We start from the raw sequence: 22,379 nt of genomic DNA, 5'->3' as shown, positions 1-22,379 counted from the left end.
GGAAAGCACTTTGTAAACTTATGAAGGGTGTTACAGAACTAAGGGGTTATTATTATTGTTGATTATAAATCTAAAGGATTTATTATTCATTTAGCCTGATGAGTTAAACCTCCACCCAGCTGCTTAAAGAAATTATTCCTGATGCCTTCACCTCAGTCATATAAGAACTAATCTCTTCCAGCAGGAGAGGAATATAAAAAGATAAATGTTTAATTAAGCAGCAAACTGTTTCACTGTTGCCTCCCTAATCCCTTAACATGAAGCATCTCCTGGGAAAGGTAAATAAAAACATAGTAACACTAACTGTTTACAAGCACTCAGCACTTTAATTCACAAAATACTTACTTAAGTACTGTCTAATTATATGACCACAGTAACTCTGGGTAATAGGGCAAGAATTATCATCCCTATTTCACTGATAAGGTCCACAAATATAAAGAGATATGCCTAGGATCACGCTGTTCACATAATCACATGTCCTCTGACTCTAATCCCAGTCTTATTTCTATCACATCCCACCAACCATCACCTTCAAATCTCTGCATGGCCATTCTAAGACAGGGAAGAATGTGTTATGTGGAGTCAGAGGGCAAAGCTGGGGCCAAAGGGTAGAAACTACAGAAGGTAGTTTTAGATTGGTACAATGGAGCATTTTCCAACAATCAGAGATATCCAAGGGTCACATGAGTATGTACTTGAGGGTAGACGACCGCCTACGAGCAACAGTGCACCGGGAATTCCTGCACTAGATGGGAGGTTGGAGTAAATAAGAAAAACAGTACAACCAGAGTAACTTTCACATTTGCCCACAACCAAAATTACCAACCTACTTGGATCTATGCTGATATATTCTGCTTTCCCTCTTCTGTTTCAATGGATAAATTGTCCATGCTCTAATCTAATGCTCTTTATTTCAGTATTTGACACACCCCTCTCAACTATTTAAGGACATCACTCCTATAATTGTCACTTCCCTCTTGTTACATGACCATTTTCCTACTGTCCACTAGATCATTCCGTTAGCATACAAACATTTCTTTTTCAAAACCCTCCTTTGACTTCATGTCAAGATATTGCTCCATTTTTATTACCCTTCACCACAGCAGAATTCCTTTAAGAGAGAAAAAGCAACTGTTTATACATGCCATCTCAATTTCCTCTTTTCTTACTCTCATGAATTTATTCTAATTAGGCTTTCATTCTCATCACTCTATTGATTACTATTGTAAAGGTCATTAATAACCTCCACATTCCAAATCCAATGTTCATTTCACAGACTCATCTTACTCAACCTATCACAGTTGACGTAGTAATCCATGCTCCTTCTTGAAGCACTGTTCTCTTGGCCTCCATGACATACTGCTCTCAGTTCTCAGACTAGGAGGGCCACTCCTTGGTCTAATTTGCTGGGTTCCTCCAACCTGTAAATAGTGGAGTAACCCAGAGCTCAGTACTCAAATCTTTTTTTTAACTACACGCACTCCCTAGGTGAGTGATCTGAAATGATCTGATTTTAAATACCAACTATATTCTATCTACCAATAAATATATATTTATAGTCCTGACCTTTCACCCTTTAACTCCAGACTCACGTGCCCAGCTCCACTTAACAGTTCCATTTGGATGTCTAATAAACATTTCAAATTAACACATTCAAAACGAAATCTTTATTACCCCACTTAACCATGTTCTTCACCATTTCAATAAATGGCAACTGAATTTTTTCAGCAATTCAGGCCTAAAACCTTGTAGTCATTGTTGACACCTCTTTCTCTAATATCCAATTCATCTTGTCAGCTACTTCTTGAAGACCTGTCCTGAGTCCAACCACTACTCACTTCCACTCCAACCAATAGAGTCCAAGACACTGCTCTTATCTGAACTACTACAACAGTCTCTCACAGACTATTTCCCATAAAAGCAGCCAGAATGATCCATTTAAAACATAGATCATATCACTCCTCAGCTCAAAACTCTCTAAGGACTTCCCAACTCTGCAGAATAAAAGCATTCTCACAAGGGCCTACAAAGTATTACCTGCTAATTCTCTGACTTTGTCTACTACTCTCCACCTTTCTCATGCACTTCAGGGACATTGGCCTTCTTGGTTTTCTCCAGGATACGACAAGCATGTTCTCAAATCAATACACTTGATACTTCAAAAACTCTTGCCTGAGATTAAACTCATGGCTTACTCCTTTTACTTCCTTCACATTTCTGCTGAAATAACTTATAAGAGTTTTATGTACTCTAAATAAAACAGCACACTTCTTCCTCCATTATTCTCTTAACTCCCTTACTCTGCTTTTTTTTTTTTGACAGCACGTACCATCTGTTACTACATATTAATTTGTGTTATTATCATTAGAACATTTTCTTGCACTTCATGGGTACTCAAATAATTGGTAAATAAATGAATGAAAGGATTTTTAACACTCCTTTTCTTTAAGCATTTATACTTTAAGTTCAACAGCGACCTGGATAGCCAGAAAGAGATAACCAGGTTGAAAGTCACAGAGAACAACCTGAGTCCCATTTCCTGGGACTAGAGACAACAGCTCAAATAACTTGAAATAGGACTGGTAACACTCACTCTCAGAGGGTTTTCATTGAGGTATGGAGGTTCCCCTTCAATCATTTCGATGGCCATGATGCCCAGGGACCAGATGTCAACCTTGGGCCCATAGGCCTTTCGCGTCACAACCTCTGGTGCCATCCAGTATGGCGTTCCTACCATGGTGCTCCGTTTGCTCTGCTCTGGGGTTATCTGTGCACAGAATCCAAAATCAGCTAGAAAGGAAAATAAGAAAAAGAATATACATTTAGGATATATACTTACTCCAGGAAGTGTTGACTGTGTGCCTACCCCTAGGTGTCAAGCTCAGCCTGGCTCCCAGCTTTGCAATCCCTTGTCTCTCCAAAGCAGGAGTCACTTGACTGGCACCTTCATGTCTAGCTCCTAGTCTATTCCCTATTCAATCCTGAAGAGAGGCAGGAAGAATATAAGAAACATCATCTCTGGCCTCCTACCTCTCCTCAAACCAGAAGGACTAGGCATTAAAGTCCAAGCTGCCCATTTTGGTCTTGATTTCTTACCCATTTCTACTTTGTTCTTGAAAATCACTCTTATAACCCAGAATTTAGCAACTAGGTCCTTGCCTTATTACCTGGGCATGAGTCTCTGACTTAAACCCAAATCACTTATGACTAGGCATGGCCCTGCTTTTATCAGTTCCTGCCCTGTGCCCCAGGCCAGGGGCTGCTAACAGTCTTTCCACTTGTGACACAGCCTCTTTCTCTGGACTACTGGTATTTACACCACTCAACAAAATGTTCTGCCTGGCTGGGTGGGGTGGCTCACACCTGTAATCCTAGCACTCTGGGAGGCCGAGGCAGGCGGATCATTTGAGCTCAGGAGTTCGAGACCAGCCTGAGCAAGAGCGAGACCCCGCCTCTACTAAAAAAATAGAAAGTAATTAGCTGGACAACTAAAAGTATATAGAAAAAATTAGCCGGGCATGGTGGCACATGCCTGTAGTCCCGGCTACTCGGGAGGCTGAGGCAGGAGGATCACTTGAGCCCAGGAGTTGAGGTTCCTGTGAGCTAGGCTGATGCCATGGCATTCTAGCCCAGGCAACAGAGTGAGACTCTGTCTCCAAAAAAAAAAAAAAATGTTCTGCCTGCAGTTGTTTTTACATTATATTGCAATTACGAATTTATTTAAATCAGAATGCCTTTGATAGCAAGGACTATGTCTTCTTACACATCTTTGTATCCCCAAAGGAGCCAGCATATAATAGACATTCAATAAAAGTTTGTATATGAATAATTGAATGAAAGAAATTACACAAAACTCTTTCATTCTAATTATATATTACATGTCTCTTGTACTAGATTGAGAACTCCTTGAAGATAGTAAAATGTACACTCAGTGCCCATCACAGGACCTAACACAGAGTAAGCATTTGGCAAAGTTATGTGTTTTCTGCTGAATGTATAAATGAATGAAAAAATGAAATGATACTCTACAATTAATACTGAGGAATATAAAGAGCCCACATATTCCATGAAATAACAAAGACACTTTGGTGAGTGTCTTAGTTACTATTACATGATTACCATCTCACAGGAGACAGGGCCTCACAGGGAGAAAAGTATTATGACTCTGAAGACTCCTACTTACTTAGCTTGACAGAGCCATCCATTCCCAACAGAATATTGTCACTCTTGATGTCTCTGTGAATGACCTGGTTCGAATGGAGAAACTCCAGAGCCTGCAGACACTATTGAAGTGGAGTGGGCAGAGGGAGAAAGAAAGGACATATTATACAGAAGACTTAATAGAAAATAAACTAATTCAACCTCTTCATTTTAGATAAAGGAAATAAGGCTCCAATGATAAAAGGACTTGCCCCAAATCAGTGGCAGAGCCAGGTCTAGAACCAAGTCTTCTATCTCCTACCTAAACATTCTTTTAATACTCTATACTGCCTTTCACCTTATAATAGTTTTTTTAAGTAAAGGAGTTCCTCCAGTGTATTTTGGTGTTTGTTTTTTTTTTGTTTTTTAAACATTAGATCCTTGATAAAGAACCTGAGGCCCAGAAAGAATTACTGAAGAAGAATGGAAAAGATTTTAGAATGACAGAACTGGAGGAAAACAAGAGTCATGTTTGGGAAAGCAGACATATGGAAGTGAAATTAGAAGCAGTGAGTTAGCATGATAATCTTATTTTGGTGAGGGGATAGTTTGTACTATTTTGGGTATATTGAATTTGATATACCTATGGAACATCTGAAGACAATGTCTAATAGGCAACTGAACTTAAGAATCTTAAGTTTCATACAGAGATAAAGAGCTGGTTTTTTTAAAGTTATATGAATGATTGAAACTGGCAAAGGATATAGGAGAAAGAGAAGAACCTTAGAAAACATGAATACTTAACAGGTAGAATTAGTAACAAAGAGATGGAATGGTACAATTAAAATGCCTGATTTTGCCACTACCTGACTACATCATTCTGGACAAATAACTTACTCTTTCTGGTGTATTGTTTTCCCATCTGTAAAATGTGGGGACCAGATGAGATGATCTTGGCTTTTGTACTAAATGAATAGTAAGTTCATTAACCAAAAGCTAAATTTTTAGAAGTTTCTACCAATGAAAACACACTGAAGATGTAAACCAATAGGAAAATACTATTTAAATTGTCCTCACTTAATACTTTAATTTCTAAGAACATACCAATGGCTAAATTAAGAATAAACCAATATCCAGAATTGACTTTTCCCTGAAAATGTAAGAGCTGGTCTTCTTACAAGGCTAGAAATCCAGGTCCCTGGATATCAAAAAATTATGATAAAAAAAATGATCTCAAGAAATTGGAATCCTCATATACTGCTGAAAGGAATGTAAAATGGTACTTTTAGAAAATAGTTTGGCAGTTCCTCAAAATGTTAAGTATAGAGTTGCCATATAGTCACCAATTCTACTTGTAGGGGTGTATACCCTAGAGAATAACAACATATATCCATGTGAAAACTGAATATGAATATCCATAGCAAAATTTTTTATAACAGCCAAAAAATGGAAACAACCCAAATGTCCATGAACTAATGAATAAATAAAATGAAATATTACTTGGCAATGAAAACAAGTGAGGTACTAATACATGCTACCACATGGAAGAAACATCAAAACGTTATACCAAGTGAAAGAAGCCAGACACAAAAAAGCACATGTTATGTGATTCCATTTAGATAAAATGTCCAGGGGCCAGGCATGGGGGCTCATGCCTGTAATCCTAGCACTTTGGGAGACTGAGGAGGAAATACTGCTTGAGGTCAAGAGTTCAAGACCAGCAATATAGCGAGATCCTGTCTCTACAAAAAATGGAAAAACTAGCCAGGCATGGTGGTATGAGCCTATAGTCCCAGATACTTGGGAAACTGAGGCAGGAGGATTGCTTCAGCCCAGGAGTTTGAGGTTGCAGTGAACTAGGATTGCACCATTGCACTCCAGCCTGGGCAACAGAATAAGACCCTGTCTCAAAAAAAGATAAAAAACAAAACAAATAAATAAATACATAAAATATTCAGTACAGGCAAACTATAGAGATAGAAAATAGATTAGTGGTTGCATAGAGCTGGGAAAATCAAGGCAGGGGATACGTGGAGTGACTATTAATGGATATGGAGTTTCTTTCTGGGGTGATAAATATGATCTAAAACTCATCATGATGATTATTATACAATTTTATGAATATACTAAAAACAAGTGAATGATATACTTTAAACGAGTGAATTATTATATGGTATGTGAATTACATTACAATAAAACTATTAAAAAAAGAGGAGGAGATGATCTCTATTAGAACTTAAGAATAGTGACACCACCTATTTATGCAACATTTAAGCTTTTCTGCAAGTGTTTTTTGAACCATATAGCATCCCTAAGGCATATACAATGTGAATGCTGCAATGTCCATTTTACGGATAGATAATTTGAGGCAAAATGATTTCCCCAAGTACACATACACACATATTCTCAACCAGTGAAAGTTGGTTCCTAAGGGAGGGAGGGTTGGTATGAAAAAAATCTTAGGTATTATAATGGTCTGTGGCCCTCCAAAGGACCACAGTAGATAAACAGATGTGCAATATATCTGTGGTATTAAAATTCTATGGGGGGAGTATGACTAGGAAAAGATGTCTAGAAAGGCTCCTTAGAGGGGAGATAATGAAAAAAAGGTTGAGAAACACTGCATTAGTAGTAGAGAAAAGAAAAAAAGTCAGAACTCTTAAAAATCCCAGCCAGGTATTAATTCCATTAACCTACTTATGTGCATTCCAGATCTCAAAGTTGTGAACTTATTTTCTAGGGCAATATTCATTTCACATTATCTTGTTTTTCTTAACATTGATTAAATATACAACTACACAATTTCATCAGTGTGTGTCCAGATCTTCACTATCAAATCCCAGCCACAGTGTTATTACTCACCTCACAAAATTCTGAACCTCATCTAATCTTCTACTCTTTCCCTAATTTCCTAACTTTTCTATTATTGGGCCATCAGAAAGTTCCAGTCACTCTTCAACAAAACACCCAATATTCTCAACATCTCTGAATATTCCCTTCATCTTCTTGCTCTAATGGAAATGTGAAAATGTGGCTATTCCAGGCCTTCTGGAGGGCTTTTCTTTTCTCTTACATCAGCATATTATAGGTTCTAGAGTGACATTTAGCAGCAATGAGAAAAAAGGAGAATATCTATTTGAGCTTTGTTTGATAATTCTTTTTTGCCTAAAGTAATGTACCCTAGATTTTTACTGGCTTGCTTTTTTTTTTTTAAATACCATTCAGCAGTTTACTCAAATCTATGGCAAAATCTTCCCTGACTTTCCTATCTTCCTGTCACTACCTTCTTACCATGCTTTATTTCCTTCACAGCATATAAATAAAGCAGGAAAGCAGAATGAAAATGTGACTAAAATATATGCTCATATAAAAGAGATAAAGGAAAATATCATAATGTGCTCATAAGCAGTTATCTTTAAAAACTGAAATTATGAGTGACTTTTTAAATATATAATTTCTAGTACTTTCTAATTTTAAAGAACAAATCATGGTGATAGAAATTATAAAACACAGGTATAATATGGGAATGATGTGATTATCAGTACTAATTTCTCCCACTTCCACAGAGCTCAGGCTGCGCTCTCCCTGGGTGTGGAACTTCAGGATATAGGGACATGGAGGCTGCTTCCTGCTCAAGGCTGCTTGGCCCTTGCTCTTACCTCACGGCACACAGCTGCAATCTGGCCTTCATCCATGCAGGTTTCTGTCACCACGTCTGTCAAGGAGCCTCCAGCCAAGTATTCCATAACAACCCACAGCTCATCTCCCACAAGGTAACTGCAGGAGTACAGACAAAGGGCGAGAAGGAACAATTAGAGTACACAGAGCCACAGCACTGGGTTTCAAAGGCTAAGCATGTACACAGAGTGAAACTGTATCTCAGCAGCTCTGGAAGACTCTAAGGTTCTTTACTTTAGGGAAAAGCAGAATCTGGGGGCCAGAATCACTAACTCTGAATCTCGAATGGATGCTCCTGGAGAAAACAAAGCATATGTTCTATGAAACTCCAAAGGGCAGAACTAAGATGTTTAGGTTGAAAGTGCAATAAAATTATATTTCATCACAACACAAATGAAGACTCCTAAGATCAGAAAGACTGGCATGATTCCCACACCTCTAGAAGCAACCAAGCAGGGAGCACCCACATATTTGACAAAGATGGGATTTGGAGTTCATGTTGCCAGCGTTAGAGAAATTCACTAAACCTCCTTGGGAGAGCCACTAGATCTGAGATCCATGGGCCTTATTCAAGACTCTAGGTGAGGGGAGGTCATCAGATTGTCTCAGAAAGAAGGAAAAGTTTTAGATGAAAAAAAAACATAGCCTAGGTGTAATTCTGAGGGAAAAGTGCCAGAATCCACCTGGGATTCCACAGGAAGAAGTTGCTGGGCAGAACAAGACGGAGCATTTCAGCAGAATCAACCCCCAAGGAATTTGGAGCCCCGTGCAAAAGGGTAAGTAGGAGTGTTTGTTTTTCCTCCCCTCACACCTCTGGCAGACTGCAGGCTCCCGAACTGTTGAAGAGCTTCTCTACCCTCATGAGCCCGAAAGCTGCTGCCACCAGTGAACTGGGAGCTTCTTGAGAACACAGCACTGGGCTACCATCCCCCCAGGCTTGCTCCCCCTCACCACAGACCCTAGCTGAAGCAGTGGGCACCATACTGCTTTTCTACCCATTGTGTGCCTTTGTCCTCCCCAGGGAGCCTCAGCCCTTCAGTTGTCTTGTCACTGGTCCCCACATAAACATTTCCCAAATCCTGCCCAGACTGCAGTAGGCATAGGGGGCTGGTGGGTTCCAGGGGAACTGTGTGATCCCAGAGCTTAGACTTTCAGGGCAGGCTGCCTTCAGAAGAGAGGAGAGTGCTGCAAGCCAGGGAGCCCCTCCAGACAACAGAGACCAGAGTGCCAGATCTCCTCCATTACAACTCTTCTCCTCCTCCTCCCCTCCCCCACCCACAGCTGCCTATGCAGGCCTAGCAGTCCCCACATCAGTCAGCATGGGTGCCCCTAAGGACGACACAGCTGGAGCTCTCAGGAGCCACTGTTTCCCTTCTGTTGGACACAGAAGCTTCCAAAAGAGTAGGGCTCATGTCTTTCCTCTTAAAGACCTGCAGCAGACCAAGGGGTGCTTGGTGTGAGCTCCCTGCCTGCTGGCCCTCCCCAGTGCTGCCCACCTGGCTGCTCCACCAGAGCAGGGCATACCCTGAAGCAGAGGGAGATTAAGCCTGCTCTACCACTCCATGTGCAACTTGGGACCAGTACACTTCTCCCTGGCACAGACACAGACTGAACTTAGGGGATCAGAGGATGGGCCCACAGGCCAATAACCCCAGATCCCTTAACCCCTGGACTCCATCATGTTGCTCGGAGGCATGGAAGGGAGATTTGTGAACTAATCTTGGTAGGTGAGGGAGCCCACTTGGGCAGAACTAAAGGAGAGTGCGGTGTGGGTCAGAGCCATAGCACACCTGTGGAGCACCCCTCCCCACAAAAGAAAGCTGCATTTTCGGTCCAGGGTGGGATCCTGGGCAGGGAAGCTCCCACCTTGTGGTGCAATTGCTGGTGAGCTCGGCTAGTTTGGGCTGCTGTTTGCAGCCAGGCACTGGAAAGAGCTCTGTGGGACAAGGGAAGATGGAGGAGAGTGAAATTCATTTCCATCTGCCAGATTGTGAAACCCAGACTGCCCCTCCCCCATGAGCAGACTTTATGGCTTGGTGGGGCCGCTTGAGCCCCTCCCTGATGGCTTTCCCCAGCAGCTTGGGAGCTTATGCCTGTTTTTGTGAAGCAGGCTCACCCAACCCAGCCCTGCCCAGCCTCACTCCTCCACCTGCCTTGGCTGTGATAGAGCACAGGAAGGAGTGACCTAGGCTCTAGGGCACCACCCACTGCCTGGGACATCCGAGTGCTTCTCCTGATCAACAAGAGCCAGTCACAGGTCCCAGAAACCACTACTGCAGCTGGCTCTGTCCTGCAAGTGCCACCTACTGGCAGAGAGGACAACTTATACAGCCCATTAGAGCATTTACTGATTCAATCATACAGGGTATGGCTGGCTCTTACCCACAAGTGACACCTGCTGACTTAATAGATTAAACTGGGTGTCCTAATATAATTCATGCTGTTAAGAAAACCACAGAGCTGGGGAAAGAAAAGCGATCTGAAAGACCTCCATCTCCCCTTGTCGACAAGACACAGGAATCTGCCCATGCACATAGTATACCATAACTGCAGTCTACAAATAACTAGCAATTGAGAAAACCGTCACATTAAGGATATCTATAAAAAAGGTATCCATCTAGAACCTAGACCTCTATCAAAGTACCCACAAGCAAAGCCAAAGATCCTTACCCAACATATGCTGTGGGCACACCCTTAAGAGTGAGGGGAGAAAAATAAGTCCCATCTAAACAAGAAATCCCAAAACAAGAAGCAATAGCTGCTCCAGATGAGAAGGAATCAGCAGCAAAGAACTCCAGAAATATGAAAAATCAGACTGAAAGGACCCCCTTAAAGGAGTACACCAGCTCTCTAGCAATGGATCCCAACCAAAATGAAAATACTGAAATAACAGATAAAGAATTCCAAATATAGATTGTAAGGAAGTTCAATAAGAGAAAATGGAAAACTAACTCAAAGAAACCAGAAAAATAATTCAGGAAATGAATTAAAAATTTACTAAAGAGATAGATATATTAAAATAAAAAACCAAATAGAACTTCTGCAAATGAAAAATTCATTTAGGGAAACAAAGCACAGTGGAAAGTTTTAAGAATAGACTAGAGTAAGCAGAAGAAAGAATTTCAGAGCTCGAAGACAATTCTTTCAAATTAACCCAGTCAGTCAAAAATAATGAACAAAGAATCAAGAGGAATGAACAAATTCTACGACAAATATGGAATTATGTAAAACAGCCAAATATAAGAATCATAGCATCCCTGAGGGTGAAGAAGAAAAAGCAAAAGGCCTGGAAAACCTATTTGAGGGAAAAATTGAGGAAATTTTCCCTACTCTTGCTAGAGATTGAGACATCCAGATATAAGAAGCTCAACACCTGGGAGATTCTTTGCAAAAAGGTCATCGCAAAGGCATATAGTCATCAGACTGGTCAAAGTTAACATGAAAAAGGAACTCCTATGAGCCATGAGGAGAAAACATCATGTAACTTACAAAGGAAAACCCATCAGACTAATACCAGACTTCTCAACAGAAACCTTACAAACCAGAAAGGAATAGAGTCCTATCTTTAGAGTCCTTAAACAGAATAACAGCCAGCCAAGGTATACTGCAAAACTAAGTTTCATGAATGAAGTAGAAATAAGTCTTTCCCAGATAAGCAAACACTAAGGGAATTTGTGACCACTAGACCAACCCAACAAGAACAGCTTAAAAGTGTTCTATACATGGAACAAAACAATTGATACCTTCCAGTGTAAAAATACCCAAAAGTTAAAATTCACAGCTCTTATAAAACAGTAAACAAGGGAGAGAACAAAGCAACTAGGTAACAATCAAAATGATGATCAGAACAGTATCTCACATATCAATATTAACACTGAACGAGAAGTCTTAATGCCCCCCCAATTAAAAGATGTAGATTGGCTGAATGGATTAAAAGACACAACCCAAATATATGCTGTCCCCAAGAAACTCATTTAACTTGCAAAGATTCTCACAGACTCAAGGTAAAGGGGTGGAAAAAAATATTCCATGCAAATGGAAACCAAAAGTGAGCAGGAGCAGCTATACTCATATCAGATAAAATAGACTTTAAATCAACAATGGTAAAAAAAAAAAAAAAAGACAAAATGGTCATTATATAATGATAAAAGGATCAATTCAATGAGAAGATATAACAATCCTAAATATAAATGCACCTAACACAGGAGCTCCCAGATTCATAAAGCAAATTCTACTAGATCTAAGGAAAGAAAGAAACAGCAAGATCATAATAGCCAGGGACTTGAACACTTCACTGACAGAACTAGACAGATCATCAAGGCAGAAGAACAAAGAAACACTGGACTTAAATGAGACTGCATGATAAATGGATCTAACAGATATTTACAGAACATTCTACCCCAAAACTGCAGAATATATATTCTTCTGATCAGCATATGGGACATTTTCCAAGATAGGTCATGTTAGGCAACACAACAAGTGTCAGCAAATTAAGAAAAATTGAAATCATACCAGGTTTCTTCTCAGAACGCAGTGGAGTAAAACTAGAAACCAACTCTCAAAACTACACAAATACGTAGAAATTAAATAACCTGTTGCTGAATGATCCTTGAGTTATTGACAAAATCAAGACAGAAATAAAAAAATTTTTTCAGACTGAATGACAAAGGTGACCCAAGCTTCCCAAAAATCTATGGGATACAGTTGAAGCAGTACTAAGGGGAAAAGTCATAGCCTTAAATGCTTATATCAAAAAGACAGAAAGATGGCAAACAAACAACCTAATGTCATATCTCAAGCAACTAAAAAAAGAGGAATAAACCAAACCCAAAGCTAGCAGAAGAAAAGAAATAAGAAAGCTCAGAGCAGAACTAAATGATATGGAAACCAAAAAACAATACAAAGGATCAATGAAACAAAAAGTTGGTTCTTTGAAATAAACAAAATCAATAGACTATTAGCTAGATTAACCAGAAATAGAAGAGAAAGGACTCAAAATAAGCTCAATGAGAAATGAAAAAGATTTTACAACTGATACCACAGAAATACAAAATATCATCTGAACCTACCATGAAAACCTCTATTCACATAAACTAGAAAACTTAAAGGAAATGGATGAATTCTTGGAAACTCCCACAACCTCCCAAGCCTGAATCGGGAAGAAATAGAAATCTTGAATAGATGACTAGCAAGTAGCAAGATTGAAACAGTAATAAAAAAATCTCTCCCCACAAAAAAGCCCTGGCTCAGATGGACTCATAGCTGAATTCTACCAGACCTACAAAGAACTGGCACCCATTCTTCTGAAACTGTTCCATAACACTCAGAAGGAGGGAACCCTCCCTAACACATTCTATGAAGCCAGTATCACCTTGAAACCAAAGCCAGGAAAGGACACAACAAAAAAGGAAAACCAATACTCCTTATGAACATAGATGCAAAAATCCTCAACAAAATACTAGCAAACTGAATTCTACAGCACATCAAAAAGATAATCCACCATGATCAAGTGGGTTTCACCCCACGGATGCAAGGATGGTTCAACATATGTAAATCAATAAATATGATTCACCACATAAACAGAAGCAAAAGCAAAGTCTATATGATCATCTTAATAAATGCAGAAAAGACATCTGATAAAAATCTAGCATTGCTTCATGATAAAAACCCTCAACAAACTAGGCATAGAAGGAACATGCCTCAAAATAATAAAAACTATATATGACAAACCCACAGCCAACATCATACTGAATAGGGAAAAGTTGAAAGCAGTACCCCTAAGAACTGAAACAAGACAAGAGTGCCCATTGTCACTACTTCCATTCAACATAATACTGGAAGTCCTAGCCAGAGCAATCAGGCAAGAGAAGGAAATAAAAGGCATCCAAATCAGGAAAGAGGAGGTCAAACCATCCCTGTTTGCTGATGATACAATCTTGTATCTAGAAAACCCTACAAACTCCACCAAAAGACTCCTAGAATTGATAAATAAATTCAGGAAAGTTTCAGGCTACAAAATCAATGTACACAAATCAGTAGCACTTCTATCTACTAATAATAATCAAGGTGAGAGTCAAATCAAGAACACAATACAATTTACAATAGCTACAAAGAAAATAAAATACCTAGGAATATACTTAACCAAAGAGGTGAAAGATCCTACAAGAAGAACTAAGAAACACTGATGAAAAATATCATAGATAACACCAACAAATGGAAAAACATCCCATGCTCATGGATTGGAAGAATCAACATCATTAAAATGTCTGTACTGCCCAAAGTGATTTACAGATCCAATACAATCCCCATCAAAATACCAGCATCATATTTCAGAGATCTAGAAAAAATAATCCTAAGCTTCATTTGGAACAAAAGAAGAACCTGAATAGCCAAAGCAATCTTAAGAAAAAACAAATCTGGAGACATCACATTACCTGACTTCAAATTATATTACAAGGCTATATATAGTAACCAAAACAGTATGGTACCTCTATAAAGTAGATACATTGAAGCAATAATAACAGAACAGAATAGAGAACCCAGAAGTAAAACCATATAGCTATGACCAACTGATTTTTGATAAAGCAGACAAAAACATACACTGGGAAAAGGATACCTTATTCAAAAAATGAGAAAATTGGATAGCCACATGAAGAAGAATGAAATAGGGTCTCCATCTCTTGCCATATGCAAAAATCAACTCAAGATGGATTAAAGACCTAAATGTAAAACCTGAAACCATAAAAATTCTGGAAGAAACCATAGCAAAAACTCTTCTACACATCAGCCTAAGAAAAGAATTTATGACTAAGACTCCAAAGGCAAATACAGCAGCAATAAAAATAAACGGGACTTAATTAAATTGAAAAGTTTCTACACAGCAAAGGAAATAATCAACACAGTAAAAAGATAATCTACATACAGAATGGGAGAAAACAGTGACAAAATATACATCTGACAAAGGACTAATATCCAGAATCTACAAAGATCTCAAGCAAATCAGCAAGAAAAAAACAAATAACCCCATTAAAAAGTGAGGAAAACTCTCTTGAACAGAGTTTTTTCAAAAGCAGATATATAAATAGCCAACAGACATATGAAAAAATTCTCAGCATCACTAATCATCAGGGAAATGCAAATTAAAACCACAATGAGATGCCACCTTACACTTATTCAGAATAGCCATTATTAAAAAATCAAAAAACAATAAATGTTGGCAAGGATGCAGTGAGAAAGGAACACTTATATATTGTTGGTGAGAATCTAAATTAGTACAGCCTCTATGGAAAATGTTATGGAGACTCCTCAAAGAACTAAAAGTAGACCTACCATTCAATTCAGCAATCCCCCTACTGGGTATCTACCCAAAGGAAAAGAAGTCAATATATCTAAAAGACACCTGTAACCAAATGTTTATTGCAGCACAAATCACAATTGCAAACATGTGGAATCAACCTAAGTGTCCATCAATTGATTAATGGATAAAGAAAATATGGTATATATATACCATGGAGTACTACTCAGCCATAAAATGGAATGAAATAATGTCATTTGCAGCAACTTGGATGGAACTGGAGACTTATACTAAGTGAAGTATCTCAGGAATGGAAAAACAAACACCATATGCTCTCACTAATAATTGGGAGCTAACTGATGGGTACAAATGGTCATAAAGGGGTGTAAAGGACATTGGAAACTAAGAAGGGGGAGGGTGAGTGGGGAATGAGGAATAAAAACTTAGTTATCAGGTACAATGTACACTATTCCATTGACAGGCACACTTAAAAGCCCTGACTTCAGCATTAGGCAATTCCTCCATGTAACAAGAACACTTGTACCCTCTAATATTTTGAAATAAAAATTATTTTAAAAAAAGACTTTATCCCCAGAGTCCAGCACAACAGATGCTAATATTTACTGAATAAATCAATGGGTAAATTAAAGGATAATTATAAATATTAAATGAAATAATAATTGTAAAAATCCTTTAAATGCTGTAAAGTGCTGTATGCACAGGCATTATGCTGACAATGATCCCCACTTTGAGTGTCTGTAATTCTAGGAATGGAATGAATTTAGTAAGGGTTGCAGAGCCAAAGCCTCTTCTGTTAAGCCAAGGCTATCATTTAGTAATGTATCCCTGGTAAGATTATGGGAGGACACAAGTTAGAACTGATAATTTCACTTAGGGGTTAGATCACTCAAGCCTGTTGATGATATACAAAAAGGTCACTTAGCCAATGTTTGTCTGGTCAATGTTTCCTTACCTATAGCACAGGACAAATAAAAATGAGGCTAACCAGAGCCCTACAGACTCTATTGCTAGCCTTCAGAAAAGAAGCTAGTTTGGAAAAAAACATTTCTTGGGTTGGCTTAAGTTGTGTTGTATGTCATCTTATCTTCATCTTAATATTGGAACTACTGCTGGGCAGACATAGACACTGTTGAAAGACTTTAACAAATGGTCTCAAGCAAAGGCTAATATTTGACACCTATTTTCATGACTACTAATCTAGTGCTCTATCCATAAAACTCTGCATTCTGTCTTATAATTTTTTAATGTCCATGAAGAATAAACATGACAGACTTAGTCTTTCTTCAACAATCTCTTTTGAGAGAGAAGACTATGTATGGATACTTGAACTGCTATGGACTGAAAGTTTGTGTCCCCCAAATGCATATGTTGAAAATCTAATCACTAATGTCATGGTATAAGGAGACGGGGTCTTTGGGAAGTGATTATATCATGAAGGTTCTGCCCTCATGAATGGGATTTGTGCCCTTATAAAAGAGGCAACAGAGAGCTGCCTTGCCCCTTCTACCATGTGAGGACACAGCAAGAAAGCACTATCTAAGAACCAGAAAGCAGGCCCTCACTGACACCGAATCTGCTGGCACCTTGATCTTATACTTCCCAGCTTCCAGAACTGTGAGAAATAAATTTGTTTTTTTATAAGCTACTCAGCCTCTGAAATTTTTTATAGTAGCCTGAACAGATTAAGACATGGACCAAAAGAGAATGCAGGATTAGGTTAAAAGTCTTCCACTGGAATAAGCCTATTCCCTCTCTGACAAAGAATGCACACTTATGGCCTCTTATCCAAACATCAAGACAACTGTCAACTTGAACTTATTGGGGAAAGAAATGTGAGGGTCCAAGTGACTATTTCTGGAATATGACAAAGCAGATCTCCTTTTCATGGGCCTGACACATCATTGTCAAAGCTAAGACAATGCAAACCAGATTCAGGTTGCCTCAAATACTTTGCGGCTACATGCTGTACCAACACACCTCAAAAATCCCATCTCAAAGGTAAAGCCTCAGAGTATCACATATTTGGAGAAAAACAAAGATGGATGGAGTTCTCCTCTGGAACATCTTATAAAAACCACAGACCCTCATTGGTAACACCCAGCTTCTGTGTTCTCACAGACGTATATATTTTTTTCTATATCAGACCAGGAGCTATTTGAAGGCAAAGACTGAGCCTTATTTATTTCTGAGTAGAGTATATACTTCTGTGGAGCATATGCCTCTGGAAATACCAGGAAAGGTATGATCAATGAATAAATCTAGGATTTTTGTAGCCTTGTGCATGGACATTGTTTCTAGAGAGCTGCAGTAGTTCAAGGAAGTTTCTTATTATTAATATATCAAGTGATGAAAGCACTGTATCAGTAAAAGTTCAATGTAATCTGACATCACTTCTCAATAAACCTGTAGTAAGAGTACTCTGCAAACGCCAGGTTAAGAACAGACTATAGATGGTATTGTTTTCCCCTTACATCTTATCCTTTAACACTTGTATGTAATTCTATATATATCAAAAGAATTGTATCTTTTCCTGCAAATTGAGTGGCTAGATTTTTACTAATTGGTTTGTAACTTTCTTTCACAATATTATCTATTCCCTGATAAATATATTTATAAGGAAACCTTCAACTGACTTGTTACTTACTGCCTTACAAGTTTACCTAGATTTTAAGAACTCGGTAGCATGTCTAAATTATTGTTAGGATCTTATAAATACCTCATATTTATTTTTTTCCAATAAATGTGCAGTGATCTCAAAAAATAAATAAATAAATAAATCTGTAAGTCTTCTAATCCCATTCCCAGATCAAATTCGTTCAATAACATGGTCCTGCATTTTACTGTTTAGATGCCTCCACTGATGGGGAACTCACTATTTTAAGAGACAGGCCATACCTTCATTGACAGCTTTCATTTTTCCTTATCTTGAGCTAAAATCTACTATCCCTATGGCCTTCAGTAGTTTGTTCAACATATATTCTCTGTACAAGTTCTTAAAAGAGATGGGGAAGTGATTAATAACTTTCAAAGGATTCTTCAGAGCCAGTCAGAATCCACATCAAGGAGATACAAGAAGGAGAAGTCTTTATTACTTTACAGCTATCAACATAAGTATTGGGGAGGTCAAAAACCAACTCCTTTCCTTTTCAAAGAAACTGAAGCTCACGAGCATTTTAGATGGAGAACAAGAAAGCACACTTATGAAATCTGCCAACAACAGTCAGAGGTAGCTGGTAATGCAATATAAGTAAGTAAAGAAATTAGAGTCAAGGACAGTCTATCTCACCTACACCTATGATGTCTCTAAACTCTGGGTGAGAAGCCTAATTTTTTTTTTTTCAGGTATGGGACAAAAGACCATGATATGATAGAAAGAGCATGAATATTGGTGCTAGGAATATTCAAATTCAAAACCCTAGTTTGCTACTTACTGGCTTATCAGTCTTGGACAAGCTAGTAACTTTTATAAACTTTAGTTTCTTCACCTGTAAAATATGGATAAGAAACCCTATGTCAAAATGTGATACTGTTCATGAAAGTGCTTGGTACAACAAAAAGCACAACACAAATGTTTATTACAATCACTATTACCATATTGACGAACAGAATTTTGATGAACTAAAATGATAGCCTGAAATAATAAAAATGGGATTTAATGAAGATAGCTAAAAATTCTACACTTCCAGTTTAATGCAAGCTTATGTAAAAAAAGATCAGAGATTTTAGTTGACCACAAACTTCCTAGGAGTCAACAACGGCACAGACATCTTCAAAAACAATAATGAAATCATTAAGTTTAGAAAAAGGAAGAGTCCCACTCTTTCCACAGTATCAGATCTCAAATGAAACATTTAGTACTGAGCATCACATTTTAAGACAATATAGACAAACCAGGAATTATTCAGGATAAGCAGAATATGGAAAGATTTGGGATGTAAAATGAGGTAAGGACTTAGATGTTTACTCAGGCAGACTGGCTGATGTGCTTCCCTGGGGCAAAACAAACAGTACTAGGATCAACTGTTACAAGATATAATAGAGTGGGAGGGTTCAGCCTACCGCAGAAGGATTTTTCAGCAATCGGAGGTGTCCAGCATTACACACAGTCAAACTCAGAGAGCTCAGAATTACAGAAGACTCTTAGATGAAAGCCGTTCTGGGTGCTGGTATTGTCCTGTCCTCTAACAGCTTCACCACCAATCAGTCCTGAGTCCCTCTCCCTCTGATGGGACCCACCACTCCATACCTGTCCAAGTAGTTCACAATATTTGGGTTCTTGTTTTCCCTCATGACCAGGATCTCATTAATAATCAACTCTTTCTTCGGCTGCTGCTGAAGATTCATCTGCTTAATGGCCACCTGAAATCAGAGTACAGTCAATATGCAACCAGAGTTATTCAACATTTATGGAGTACTTACTCAGTAGCAGACCTCAAGTACTAAGGAAACAAAGATGAATAAGATACAGTTCTTAACCCTTGAGTAACTCAGAATTTATCAATGTAGACCAGCGGTTCTCAAAATGAGGTCCCTGAGCCAGCATCATCATCATCTGGGAACTTGTTGGAAATAAAAATTTTGGGGCCTCACCCCAAACCTACTGAATCAGAAACTCTGTGTTTTAATAAGCCCTCCAGGTCATTGTGATATACACCAAAGTTTAAGGATCAAACTTTGATGGAGAAAAATACTTTAAAAAAAATCATAATATAAAAGAGATGTTATAACAGAAGTTCACACAAAGTGCTATAGAAACACAAAATAGGGCAAGAACTCTTTCAATCTGGCAATGTATGGAGGCTTCATAAAGGAGGAAGTGACTTACTGAACTTGGTGTGGAAAGATAAATCAGAGCTGACAAGGTTAAAAAAGAAGAGAAAAAGGGGTTTAGATCCCTAATGTTTGAGTGTGAAAAGGATCTTTCATGGGCTCTTTGTCTATAAAAATAAATTTCCACATAATACAAATATAAGGTATGCTTTAGTTTCCAAGGCACTTTGTATCTATTTCTTCTGTATGTCAGGTACTTTATAAGGTGTTCTCAAATTTGTTATTTCATGTAATCGTCAGAGGCACCTTGTGTGTTAAGTATTACCTTTCAACAGATGAGGAAACGGTGATTCAGAGAGGGTATGTGACTTGCATATACAGCTAGTCAGTAGCAAAGTCACGATTAGAACCCTCAAAAGTGATATCAATTTAGCCTGCACATGTAGCCAGATTGTCCCCACAGTACACATTTGATAGCTCTCTGCCTTGCTCAAAAACTTAAATGGCTCTTGGTTGTCTAAAAATCTTCCTCAGTGCAACATTCAAAGTTCTCATGATCTGACCCCTACATTACTTCCCACTATATTCCTTCATACACTCCATGTTCTCCTGGTATCTAGTCAACCTGCCTTTATTCAGGATCTTTTCTCCAACTGGAACACCCTGCATCATTTCCACACATTCAAAAGCTACTTACGCGTTATAGCAAGCCAAAGGAAATTTCTTTCTCCAAACCAAATATGTCTTTTCCCTTCTTTAAAGTCCTGTAAGATCATATTTGCACCTCTGTTATAGAACTTATAAAATGCTACCTTGTATGATGATTACTTAGGGGTGTGTTTGTGTTTGTGTGCATGTGTATATGTGTATTTAGAAGTTTGAGTGGTCAGTGAAAAGTCCAGAATCCCCAGTGCCAAGCACAAGACTTCACACACACAGCTGGGGCTCAAAAAAATGTTTGCAGAAAGAAAGAAGGAAAGAGAAAAGTCAGTGGATTGATAAGTACTTTGTTTTTAAACCACAAAAAATCAGCAATAAGCCCCTGTATCTTATAGGAGTATACTTTAAATTATTTGCTAAGTGTTCATTTCCTGGAGATATTTTCCCTTTTTCCTGCTTATTGGACAAGAACATGAACATCTAATAGAACTAAATTATCTTCTCAAAAGTAGCAAGAAGTATAAAGAATTAATGATTCAAATTTTTAGGGACAAACCCCAACTCTATCATTTCTTCAAGTCAAGTATAAGCAGTCTTCTGCAGAGACCCAGTTAATTATTAATGATAGAAATTGTTATTTTAAACATTCTAACCACCTCCATTCTCTACCTCAAGTGAGAAAAAATTGCTGTGGCGCAGGGTTTCCTATTAGATCAGGCTTCTGGTCTGGCTGCAGCTTTCTATAACAGCTGGGGATTAGCTTTTCCTAATGTCTGAAAAGCAATCTGTTGATCTTAAGACATTAAGTACTGTAAGCCCTTGTAAAACACATTAAGTATTAGAGCCAGAAGGCACCTCTGGAATTCCTCAGGCCATTACCAAGGATAGGCAGTGCTTATGAACCTAGCAGTAGTCTCTGTTGGCAGCAGCAAGGGAGGAGAGGAAGGTAGAGGCTAACACAGAGGCTGGGACAGGACACTGGGAGTTCCTTTTCAATTGTTACTAACTGTAGCCCAGGCTAACTGCCCTCCACCTAATCAATCAGACTCCATCTATTCAGGCTAGGAAACAGCACTCCTATACAGAGAAAGATCTGGACTTGAACTCTGAGGCTAAGCTCTGGGCTTGACTGTCACAAACTGACCTTGACCAATCACAAACTCTCTGAGCCTCGATCTCTTCGTCAATACATTGAAGATAATAATCTCAACCCTGATTCCTCTCCCCTCAGGATTTCTCTGAGTATAAAGTGAGACAATAGCCAATGTGTTACTCATACATGAGTAAAGGATTTAAATAATACTGTAAGACAACAATAAAAATGGTAATCATAGTAATAACCGCATTTGATAAATACCTGGCACAGAGAAGAAAGAATGACAACAGCAGCAACAACATCAACAACCAACCACAGTCCCACCACTACTGTTTATTGAATGCCTACTGTGTGCCAGGCTCTGTGCTAGGTGCTCTATTTATATTATCTCAGTAAAACCTAACAACAACCCTGCAAAGTAAAAATCATGACACACATTTACAGGTAAGGAAATCGAGGCTAAGACTTATAAAGTCATAAACAATGCCCAAAGGTTCATATGATTCCAAAGGCTCTTTCAGTCTTTTCTTTCTATTATACACATTAAAAATGGGCTTGAAGCCAAGCACGGTGGCTCATGCCTATAATCTTAGCGCTCTGGGAGGCCAAGGTGGGAGGATCGCTCAAACTCAGGAGTTTGTGACCAGCCTGAGCTAGAGCAAGATCCAGTCTCTACTAAAAATAGAAAAATAAGCCACGCATCGTGGTATGTGCCTATAT

The 22,379-nt window shown here is 38.6% G+C and overlaps 1 protein-coding gene across 5 annotated transcripts in view; it reads right to left on the bottom strand.

Moving 5' to 3' along the window:
- Positions 1-22,379, bottom strand: part of PAK1 (p21 (RAC1) activated kinase 1) — a 153,110-nt gene that overhangs the window by 5,351 nt on the left and 125,380 nt on the right. For all 5 annotated transcript variants that reach the window (XM_045557287.1, XM_045557290.1, XM_045557289.1 and 2 more), the window contains 4 exons: positions 19,380-19,492; positions 7,800-7,917; positions 4,184-4,283; positions 2,594-2,790 (listed from right to left, as the gene is read on the bottom strand). In XM_045557287.1, coding sequence (XP_045413243.1) covers positions 2,594-2,790; positions 4,184-4,283; positions 7,800-7,917; positions 19,380-19,492 — 528 coding nt within the window. The remainder of the gene's footprint in view (positions 1-2,593; positions 2,791-4,183; positions 4,284-7,799; positions 7,918-19,379; positions 19,493-22,379) is intronic.

This window comes from Lemur catta, chromosome 7 (assembly GCF_020740605.2).
Source record: "Lemur catta isolate mLemCat1 chromosome 7, mLemCat1.pri, whole genome shotgun sequence".
In the NCBI taxonomy this organism is placed as follows: domain Eukaryota; kingdom Metazoa; phylum Chordata; class Mammalia; order Primates; family Lemuridae; genus Lemur; species Lemur catta.
Note: the sequence above shows the minus strand (reverse complement) of the source record. Positions and strands in the feature narration are given on the sequence as shown.